This window comes from Anarrhichthys ocellatus, unplaced genomic scaffold (genome assembly GCF_004355925.1).
Source record: "Anarrhichthys ocellatus isolate YVR2014 unplaced genomic scaffold, GSC_Weel_1.0 scaffold48, whole genome shotgun sequence".
Classification (NCBI taxonomy): Eukaryota; Metazoa; Chordata; class Actinopteri; order Perciformes; family Anarhichadidae; genus Anarrhichthys; species Anarrhichthys ocellatus.
This window is the reverse complement of record NW_022280078.1, coordinates 2,930,458-2,941,797: the sequence shown is the minus strand read 5'-3', so window position 1 is coordinate 2,941,797 and position 11,340 is coordinate 2,930,458. Positions and strand designations below refer to the sequence as shown.

At 44.1% G+C, this 11,340-nt stretch overlaps 2 protein-coding genes across 2 annotated transcripts; one reads left to right on the top strand and one right to left on the bottom strand.

The window, feature by feature from the left end:
- Positions 1-33: 33 nt before the first annotated feature.
- LOC116395670 (zinc finger CCCH domain-containing protein 3-like) lies at positions 34-2,429 on the bottom strand (the record flags this gene model as incomplete). The annotated part of the gene is made up of 3 exons (XM_031869728.1): positions 2,347-2,429; positions 396-1,857; positions 34-257 (listed from the first exon to the last, which is right to left on the bottom strand). Coding segments are annotated over exons 1-3 (1,732 nt in total), but the record flags the coding sequence as incomplete, so codon positions are not given.
- Positions 2,430-4,131: 1,702 nt separating this feature from the next.
- Positions 4,132-9,893, top strand: cyldl (cylindromatosis (turban tumor syndrome), like). Its single transcript, XM_031869726.1, has 15 exons — positions 4,132-4,580; positions 4,844-5,294; positions 5,490-5,759; positions 6,109-6,187; positions 6,273-6,439; positions 6,541-6,706; positions 7,102-7,243; positions 7,577-7,687; positions 7,782-7,873; positions 7,961-8,024; positions 8,141-8,273; positions 8,506-8,614; positions 8,749-8,867; positions 9,341-9,554; positions 9,638-9,893. Exons 2-15 carry the CDS (start codon positions 4,860-4,862, stop codon positions 9,820-9,822), a joined length of 2,286 nt encoding a protein of 761 aa, XP_031725586.1. The 5' UTR covers positions 4,132-4,580; positions 4,844-4,859; the 3' UTR covers positions 9,823-9,893.
- Positions 9,894-11,340: the final 1,447 nt, after the last annotated feature.

Sequence of the window (11,340 nt, the reverse complement as noted above, 5' to 3'; positions counted from 1 at the left end):
GAGAGAGAGAGAGAGAGAGAGAGAGAGAGAGAGAGAGAGAGAGAGAGAACTGTGTACAGAATACATGCTCTTCATGAAGTGCTGTCTGAAGTGTGAGCTTCTTACTTGTCCTCGATGAGGTGGGAGAAAGACGCCTCAGCTTGTGTCGGCCAAAAGACACCAGCTCCCTGGAGGGTGTCCTCCTCGCTCCGGCGGGACTCCTGCTCGAGCTGTGCATGCGGCCCCGCGGGGAGTACTTCATCTCTGACCCGCTTCCACTGTGGTCACAGGACAGACGGCAGAGGAGAACAGTGCAATGAGTAACACACCAGAAGCTGCTATTTACCAAATGACATTGAGAAAAATCTATTTAATGAAAGTATTCTGCAGGTCATGTCCAGGTTTCCAATACGTACCCAGTAGGAGACTTCCTGATGATTTTCATCCTGCTGCGGAGCTTGAACCCAGCGGGGGAGGAGGGCGGCATCAGGTAGGTACGTGGGAAACGTTGGCTTACGGATGGGGAAACTCCTTTCACTCCTTTGTTGCTTCTCTCTGACGTCCAGTGGAAGGCAGACCTACGACGGGCAACCGTGGCCCCTCCTATCGCTGCCCCAGAGGTACTCTGACCTCCAGCCTTCCAGCGGTACCGGCTAACCGGTGAGGAGCTGGTCGAGGAACCCGCGGCTCCCTTTTTCATCTTGTCTTCTGCTCGGAGTTTCTTGGGAACCTCTCCCTTCTCCAGAGCTCTTTGGGAAAGGGTCAGGGCTTTGGGCGATATGGACTTTCGAGGTATTTTAGCTTGGGCTCCAGCGGAGATGGAGACCCATCTGTACTTGGAAGTCTTGGGGGCTGCATTGAGTGGGCTTAGCTTCCGAGGGAACTTCTTGCCGGGCGTTCTCTTCCCTGTGAATAAAGGGGAGCTTCCACTGGCAACTCCAGCTTTGGAGACTGAAGTCAGGGCAACAGCCACAGCTTTGCCTGTGGGTGAGGAACTGGAGCTGGCTTGTTTCTGGCTCTTTACCCAAGTGAACTTCGATTTCTTCAAAAAAGAAGCATTGACTTGGCCCTGGCTGGCGGGAGATGCGGGGTCGATGGAATGTTTTGATACATTAGGCAGAGCAGCGAGAGGTGGGACGGTGTTAGCATTGGGAACTGCTGGAGTTGTCTTTGTAACAGTTGGTTTGCTCTCGGTGCTGGTCACGCATGTCTTGGTAGGTTTGATCCGCGCTTGAGGGATGCTCTGCAAACTGGTCGACACGTTGGCCTTAACCGAGGACGCCACTTCTGAAGAACTCTTTTCTGGCAGCACCACACGCCTGATTTCAGTCCTCTCCTGCAGACCTGGAGTCTGTCTGTGCATCGTTTCGCGTTGCTCACTAGTGCCCGTTGATCTTGAACATCCATTTCCGTCTTCATGCAGAGACACAGCTGCTCCGGTTTTTCTGAGAGTATCCGTGTTTCTTTTCTCAGCTGCGACTCCCCCTGTGATACTGTTCATAGGTCGCTCTTCCTTTTGTTGAGGGATCCCTGATGATAAGGTGGCAGTCACGATTCTTTGCCCCTCCTCTCCTCTGCTGTGGCTGGGCAGTGAGGTGCTGTGAGGTGCACGGTGGGAACCGGACTGATGTACAGTAGAGGAAGCTGAAGCCGAGGGATGTCCAACAGACGGCTGTGGGTTCTTGTTGCTCAGCGAGTATGTTTTCCTCCAACTTCCACGGCTCTGAGGAGCGTACAGTCCCCCTCTGGAGCTGTGAGGATGGACCACAGATGTGCTGTGGCCTCTGCCTCTGGCTGACGTTGGAGCTTCCGGATGACTCCACTCATCTCTTGCAAACGGGGTGTCGCCATGGACACTCTTGTGCGTATTGATGAGATCTGGTGATTTGAAAATAGGAGTTATTTAGTTGCACCATCGCACCAAGAGTGATAAACAAGAATAAGGGAATATAATCCATGTGAGAGTTAATTTAGCCAACACAACCTATTCCTCAGTTTCATGTAGACGGATGAGTTTAAAGATGAAAGGAATTCCGCACATGCTGCCAAAGTTTGGCATAAACAGCGACTTAGTTATTCACTTACAATGAAAATTAAATAGAATATATTACCTAACCAACACTACGTATCTCTAAATGCAGTACGTTAAGGGTGACGTTAGCTAGATAAAGGAGCCAACGCCTCTTCTTAGACATGTGCGAGTTTAAGCTGAAGGCAAAGCTAACAGTTGTTTTTTTTAAAATACGTTAACGTTACTTCAAAACGCACCACAGCAACACGACCACCATGAATTTAAAAGGCGCAACAAATCAAAAAACACCCGCTTCCTACAAAACAATCCAAAAGAGAGTGTATATGGAGATTTACTTTGCAGAAGTTCAATTTGCCTCTTCAGCGCTTCTCTCTCCTCCATGTTTACAACCGAAACGTGTCGTCATCGGACTGCGACGGAATAGGCCTTTGCGGATGATGTATATTTCACCGTCCAATCACAGAACGCGGTTCATCTGAAAGGGATCTTACACTCCTCAGTTTTGCCTTGCCGGAAAAATGTCGTATAATATGTTAAAGCAAATTGACAATTCATATTAGTTGCAGCAACAAGACAATATTAAGTAAACAATCATCAATAATTAGGTGCAAGATATTAGTAACAAAGACAAGAAATTATGAAATAAATAATCGTCAATGATTAGCAACAAAAAAGAGAGTATGTTGTAATCAAAATAATATTTTTTTTAATTGTAAAATTACGTATTTTTTGTTGAGCTCATGTTTATTGAGACAACTGATTTCCAAAGTTTGTCAATCAAAACACCCATAACAAAAAGTATATATGATTGGATTTTTTAGTTTTTTTAGCATTTACACTCAAGTCTCTTCAGTTTTACAGAGAGTTTTGCTCCGTCACTAGCCTATGCTGGAATTTAAAGTGTTTAATGTCCTTCATCAAGATAATCTACAGACCTTAGTTTCAGCTCCTCTTTGCCTCAAAACTGTATTAATTTCAGTCTGTGGATTGTCAATGGGGCGATTGTTTCTGAGAAGACAATTGCTGTTGTGTAATAGTGTACGTGCAACGAAGAAAATAATTCTCCTCCACTGTTGGGGTCCTGCAGAAATCACAGTGAAAGATATCTGAACCAAACCAAATCTATCTGTATGGATGGATACTAGAAAGCTGAAACTTTTGCTTACATTTGAAAGAGCTGTTCTGATAACCAGTCAAGGCAGTAAATTATTATGAAAATACCATTACAAACATAACACAATGATGCTGGTAGACAGGGGCGTCGTTAGGCCTATTTTAGGGGGCTGAAAAAAAAAGAAGAAAAAAAAAAATATATATATTTTTATTTTGGTGATGTCATTAAATTAAACTATTGTTTCTCACATGGGCAAGTTATTTATAACTCTAACATGCTACATATGTGCGTGCGTTCTGGTTTGTATGTTTTCTCCCCCTTCAAATTACAATCCAACAGCCTATCATCATACTTAACGATATAAAGTTGACACTGTCAGGTCCATTCTCCATCCATTGTGTGTGGTCCCTTTAAGAATTAGGATTTGGGAGCTAGTTTATCCGTCTTTCCTTTACAAGCAGGAAAATTATTTCTCTCTCTTTATTTGAGAAAAGTTCATATTTTTGTTGTCAAATTTCACTATGATCCTGAAATTCAGTCTCTTGTGTTATCATATACTGAATGCAAGCAAAACTACAGAGCAAAATCACACTCTTTATGATTGAACCAATCTATGAACTGTCTGAAACAATGGATATCCGCGGCCCCAAAAACAATTGCTGCGCGCTTTGCGCGCAAACATTCCATTCCCGTTGGGGCTAAGCCCCCCTTTCTTTGATTCCTAGAAACGCCCCTGCTGGTAGACAATGTTAAGTCAAGTCAATTTTAATTCCCAATACCACAAATACTCCCTGACCTTAGACCCTCGACTTTGATAAGGAAAACTTCCCCAAAAAACGTGAGGGGAAATGGAAGAAACATCAGTTGGAGCAACTGAGGATCGACCTCTCTCCCTGCAAGGACAGATCACAAACTGTGTAACCTAATGCTATATGTTAGCCTACAGAATATCCAAGATAGGGAAATTACAGTATGGTCGATCAAGATGACACAAGTATAGCAATGGACCTATTTTCAGCTATAATTAACTACAGAATGAAGTTTGCAGGTAGCAAACAAGATGATCGATTGTATAAACAGCACACCTCATAAAACCGGATGTGAACGCATCACCACGTCTGTAAGACCGTACTGAGGGGCTTAATAACACCACATACAATCGAGCCATCCTGCCGCTGGCTGTCAACTGATTTCAAAACAGCAACGTCACTTGGGAAATTTGTTCTTAACATTAACCTCTTTCGCAGAAGTACTTGAAAGTATTGCCAAGAAGTTGTTTCGGTGGTTTACAACAACAACAACATACTGTCATTTGTATCGGGACGAGATGCCGATGACGCCGCTGTGAAATGAAATGAAAGGGGAAGTGAAACTTAAGGCACCTGGTTTGGACACAAGCCGAGAAGCTCGGAGATAACGCAGAAACATCATTAAAAAGTTGTTTAACTCTTAAAGGTAAGGCTAACTTTGTCACAGATGTGTGGGAGGGAAAGGGAAACAGTCGGAGCGATTCTAGATAGTTGAGACGTTACATGTAGCGTCAGGTGAACGTTTGCTTTGATTCCCTCTGTTCACGACAGCTAGCTTAGTTCAGTCTTGTAGCTAGTTAGCGAGCTAGCATGAAGGTTTTTATCAAAATAGACAACATTCGTATTGTTATCGTAGTGACACCAGTGTAAACTGCGTGTGCACCGTGTCTCTGTGTGTTTCCGGTGCAGCACCCTGCTCAGCAACATGGCGTCAACAACCGACCTGTACTTCATCGTAACAAGGAAACCTGAACACCAAGGACTCTTCAATGCTGGCCACATATGCTACATATCTCAACACAAGCACAAATCACTTGTGAAAAGGTATTCCAAAAAGTTGCCCCTCTTCCTCACGGGCTCATTTTCACTTTTAGATCATGAAATAGAGTTGAGTTGCATTGAACAGCTGAGTGCAGAGAAAGCCGAGCTGCTGCAGGGCCTGCCCGAGGAAGCAGACAGGCTGAAGTGGTTCGGAGAGAGAGATGCTCTTCAAGCAGCACTAGGACTCACTGTGGGCACTGCGGTGACCGTGGAGGAAGGAGGAGAGAGGCTCAGAGGCGTCGTACGTTACATCGGAAGACTTACAGCGACATCGTATTCCTCTCCTATACCAGGCACGTTCTTTGGCATTGAACTACAGGTGGGACTCTAACAGTGGTCACGCAACAAAATCACCCTTTTTCTTTCCTGCTTTCCCTTACTGGCATATTTCCCTGCACACATCTCTGAAAACCCTGCCTGGACCCCAACACGATGGAATTGGTGTTCACAGAAATGAAGACGTATGGTTAAATGTGTGCTGCTGCTGCTGTGCTTCTTTCCCCCCCCCCCCTAGGGAGAAGACAGGGGGAAGGGGAATACCGATGGGACCTTCCAGTATAAAACCCTCTTTTCCTGTCAGAAAGATTGTGGCATTTTCGCCCCCTTCTCCAGAGTCCGGCCCGTGGTTCCCAGCTCCTTGTCGCCCTCCAACCCCGAGCTCTCTCAGACAGGCGAGCTAGCTCCAGGAGATAGAGTCACTTACTTCATCGGTGATGAATATCGGCATGGAATGGTGTTGCATGTGCAGGAAAAGGACGGAGAACCTAGTGTTCGGATCTCCACGGTAAGTAATATATCAGTTTATTAGTTTCAAATTTAAATTGTGTTTTTGAATGCAGCCATTCTGGCAAATAACACACACATGTGGCCTTATTCCTGAAATGTGACCAATTTTGTTTGCTTTTTTATATTTATTCTTGCAATTCTAAATTGAGGTTTTAAACATCATAACATGTAAGTCAATGAAACTTGCAACTATCCTGTTTGTTGCTTTACTCACATCTACACAACTGTTTCCTTTTAGCTGTCGATCCCCATGCTGTCACACTTTATACGCTCCTAATTAGATTAGTCACTTCCTTCAGTACCTAGTTAGCGGTGCATTGATAACTTGTCTTTGTTGGTATTTTCAGGACACTGATGAGAATGGAAAGCGAGGGGGCGAAGTTGATGTTCCACTACTTGTGGTTGCAAAGGGGGAGGTGCCCGCAGGTCTGAGCAACTCGATACACGATGACGTGTGAAGCTGTTTCCCACATTTGTAAGAAATCTGACTCAAATGTATTGTTTACTGCAGAGCCAGAGAGCATGGACGTTGATACGACGCCCGTGGAAAAGTACAGCGGTGGTCTGAGCGTGAGTTCCATGGTGGAGGTGGACTTGGCTAAGGGCACTTCATATGGGATCATCCGCTGGACCGGCACTCTGCCTGGTTGTCTGGAAACCATGGCTGGCCTAGAGCTGGTAAATCTAAACCATGGCAAATTATTGCTTTTCTCTTCATTGTTTTGTTCCTTTCATTTCATCGTGGATGACATTCATCTTCTGTGTGTATCCGCCTCTAGGACGACGACTACGGAGTGAGTGACGGCACGTTCAAAAGTCTGCGTCTCTTTGATTGTCCCCCAAAGAAAGCTCTGTTCGTGAAGCTTAGAACATGTCGCCCTGACTCGCGATTTGAAAGCGTGTCGGCCGATTGCAGCGAGACGATGCTGAAACCGGACAACGCAGGTCAGAACAGCACTGATGAACTCACTTCAGCAACTCCTTTTTCACAGTTTTGTTGTGTTGTTGTGTGCTGATAATCCATGTGTTCTTATCGGGGACAATTTGAAGTCAGCCAGTGACCCCTTGTGGACACGGTGGTGCTCTGAATTGTTTTTAAAGTTACGGTTAATGGATTTTAATATATAAAAAATCTTCTGGAACAATATGTCTGCTCAGATTCATTTTAGAATGTAAAAGAAGAAGAAACATTACCAATAAAGCTTCAAACACAGTGAGGGGCCCCAGCATGAAAAACCAAGAGGCAACGCTGCATCAGCAATCATCACCAGCTGCGTGTGCGTTTTGTGTAATGTTGTATGTGTTCACATACATAATGATTTAAATATCTGTTACTGTAGAGAGAGATGCAGAGCACAGTGCAGGGACGCCGGGCACTGTTCCTCCCGTCAGCACGGAGCAGGTCAGCCAGATTCTGCTTGGACGGATGAAGGGGATCCAAGGGAACTACAACTCCTGCTACATGGACGCTACCCTCTTCAGGTCAGGACGGTGCACATGGGACGGCAAATAGTGTGCATTTTTTATTGCACTTCATAAGAAGTTCAGCTGGTTGTATCCTATTTATTCTACAAATCACATGTACTTTACATTATTATAGACCATTATCCAAGTCGCATCAGTATGTTTTGAGTTGCTGACAATATTTTTGGGGAAAGTTGTATCATAGTCGGTGGTAACGCAGTTGCAAGCAGGGGTTATTTTAGTGTACTTTTTATAGCATTCTAAAAAGGAATAGAAACTTAAAAGGAAACTAAATTAAAGACTTATTTTTCTGCTTTCTTAACTCTTTTTTGTTTTTCTCTGTGCCTTCAGCTTGTTTTCCTGCTCCTCTGCGTTGGATGCCATGCTGTTTAAATTAACAGAACCTCAAGATGCCCCGATTCAGAGCACACTGCTCCACGACATTGTTAATCCCCTCCGCAAGTGGGTGCCGTTAAGCATTTTGCGGAACCTTTTTCTTTTTTTTTGTGGTACTTAAATAATGCATGAATACTCTCCGCATGCGTTTTCTTTGCAGCAAGGGCTTTGTGGAAGGGCGGCACATCATGAAGCTCCGGCAGCAGATACAGGAACACGGCTACAGTAAATCCTTCACCACAGATGAGAAGGGTCCGTTACATCCGCAAGCTTTATTACGAAACGGCTGATTTGTTGTTCGGTTTGAAGTGACCGTTGATGTGGCTTTTTGTCTCTCAGATCCGGAGGAGTTTCTTACTGTCATCATGCACCACATACTTGCACTGGATCCTCTACTCCAACTGTACAGTTCCACCACAGCTAAAATACCCCCCCCTACACTGCTTGAATACAACAAATCTTGCGAAGGACTTTCTTGAATTCATGCCTCGCATTCCTCTCCCTCTCTCCCGTTTTTAGCTCAGCGGCTGGTAAAGTGCAGGAGAGTTACTGCTATCAGATCTTCTTAGAGCAGAACCACAGCCTGGTGCTGCCGACGGTCCAGCAGCTGCTGGAGCACTCCTTCCACACCGCAGGACTCAAGCTGGCAGAGGTGAGATCACGCTGTCACTCTATTACATTTACACAACAAGTAATAGTGAAATAACCAATTAATGAACTATTTGTTTTAGTAGCAACGTATTCCTAGATCTAACGGCTGATCCTGAGGAAATGTATTTATCTGATGCTTTCCTTTGATTCTCCAGTAGATGTCTCCGTTGTTCTGGTGTTTTCTGTCTCCACGGTGTGTGATCTTCTTTTATTTCATTGTGTCATAATTGCAGGTGCCACCGTGCCTCATCCTCCAGATGCCTCGCTTTGGGAAGGAATTCAAGATGTTCGACAAGATCATTCCCTCTCTGGAGCTGGACATCACCGACCTCCTCTCTGAAGGTACCGTTAAAACACGTACACACGCATGCAACACACTTGGACTTACATGGTCTAAAAGCAAATGTTCACATAGTGAACACAACGTGTGTGTGTGTGTGTGTGTGTGTGTGTGTGTGCGTGCGTGTGCGTTTCAGGTCCTCAGCAGTGCATGCTGTGTGGAGACTTGGCCCAGACCGAGTGCACCGACTGTTTTAAAGATCCCATATTCAGCCAGACGGGATTCAAAATCTTCTGCAGGACGTGTTCATCTCAGGTGCGGTTTGTATCATTGTCCGTATGCCGTGTGAAACCACTTCACCAGCTGTGTGAAACAGAAAAAATGGCTGAATTCTTTGTGAATTTGTTTGTATGGCTCAATGTGTTTGTGCAGAAAGTGTTTCCCACCGAGCAGAACGTGCTTCTTACAGGTTGTTTTTTTGTCCTATGTGAAAGCACCAGAGCAGATGCTGACTGTTTCATGTTTGCCACTGAGGGGGGGGAGTGGGAATAGTGGAGACTTTGCATCACATGTCCTCTATAGATATATTGCTGGGTTAAGTATGTAGGACTGAAACTCTGGCAATTGACAGAAAAATGTATCAACAACGATTTTGACAATCGGTTAGCTGTCTAATGAATTTATTAAGTAAAAATACCAAACGCGTCTTTAATTTATTATGAAAATAACCATTAGATGCAGCCCTGACAGTTTTTTTTTTTTTTTTTTTTCTTTTTTTTTTTCTTCAGGTTCACTCTCATCCTCAACGCCAGTCCCATCAACCGGTTGCTCTGGACATCCCCAAGGGTTACCTGAGTCGCAGCACGCCTCACACTCTCATCAGAGACAAGCTGGAGCTGTTCGCTGTGCTCTGCATCGAGACGAGCCACTACGTGTCCTTCATCAAGTACGGACCCGACAGCCAAGACTGGATCTTCTTTGACAGCATGGCGGACAGAGAAGGTGAGTCTGTTTTTAAAGCAGCGTCTCATCACATGCACTGTTCATTGCATGTATTCAGTGGCTCATCTGTGCGTTGTGTTCAGGAGAGAGAGACGGATTCAACATTCCAGAGGTTAAAGCCTGCCCCGAGGTCGGCATGTACCTGGAAATGTCTCCCGCGGAGCTGGCCAATCAGGTGCCTCGAGACATGAAAGGTGTGGCCAAACGCCTCTTTTGCGACGCCTACATGTACCTGTATCAGAGCACCAGCATGTGTCTCTATCGCTGAGGGGACACCGCCCCACAGCTTGTTCATTGCACAAAATGTAAATTGGGAATGAAATATATTGGTGCCTTCGCTGTTCATGTCATTTCCTTTGGTGGAGTGCTTTGTTATTCTTAAAGAAGTACACACATGAACATTTAATACTTGTGTATGTATATATCATTTTCTGCACTGGGGCAGGGAGCGGATTTTCAAGCTTGACTAATTTAAAACAATATTGTTTCATGCCTGTTATACTGTACGAAGAAAGAGTACGAACTGAAATCATTTTGCATTATAGAAATTGACAATCGCTGACATTGGAATGTGAGAGAAAAGACAAAGGTTGCACTGTAATATTAAGATTTTGTAGTTTATTGTTTCCTCTTGGTGTTTGATAATCATCTTTAAAAGTTATTCCATTTCGGTATAAAAATTGTAAATATAAGTGTTGCAGATGAAAAAATCCACCAAAGATGACAGCATAGTAATGATTTTAGAGTGGCGTGTTTTAATAAATTCAACTTAACACAATGATATTATTTTGCTCAGCAAGCTCACCATTGTGCCTTAATGCTTTCTTTCTAATCAGGGTTTAGTTGGCTGGACGAGTTACTTTATACAGTTCAGTAAAACTTGTTCACATTCCTTTTAAACATGTGAAAATTATCTCTTCTAATCCATCAAGTCCATGGATCATTTCTTCTTTTCATATTTCAGTGATCAGCCGCCTCCATCCATAAATATACTTGCCGGATTCAAACATGTAAAAGGTGAATCTCTTCTATGTTTCACTCCCATCTTGATGCGCGAGGCTCAACCTTGCATGAGCACCAGCGGTGGGCGGGGCCAGATCCAGAATCTCTCAATGAGGAGAAAAGGCAAAGATGTGTTTCTGGCTCCATTTGTTTTGTATTTGGGGGGAAAAAATCATGTTCAACAGAAATATTAATCATAGAGTCATTTTACATACTTTAAAAAGTGTCTGGAGGGGAACTTTAAAATTGCTGAATTTGTATTGATGAAGGCCCAATTTTAAGAAGGCTGACTGTATGAGGTGTCCCCCAGGGCTCACTTATTGGTCCCCTGTTCAGTTTGGACATGCTTCACTACAATATTACCATCGAATATGCTGATGACACTCCCCTTTCTACTTGTATTCTCTCCCCTGAAAAGGGAGGCCAACCAAGTCAGTGGTTGAGTGTATTAAAGACATAAATGAACTGGGATGTCTTACAGTTTCCTGCAATATGATGACAAAACGGACATTATTTTTTTATTGGTGCCTCAGCAGCAGGAAATATGTTCTCATTTATTTCTGTCTCTGGAAAGTACCTCACAGTTCCCAAACCTTTGGCTTAATTATGATCTGTGACTTTGATATCTAGAGCTTTGCAAGCAGCAGCATTATTTTCACTGACCTTTCTTACCTTTCCTCTTTCTTATTGTGTCATGTGACTTGTTGCCTTGAGTCAGAGTTGGAGAGAGGAGTGCCAGTGTTGTCAGGGTTTGTTGTGTACAGAGTAGAGAAAGCATAGATTA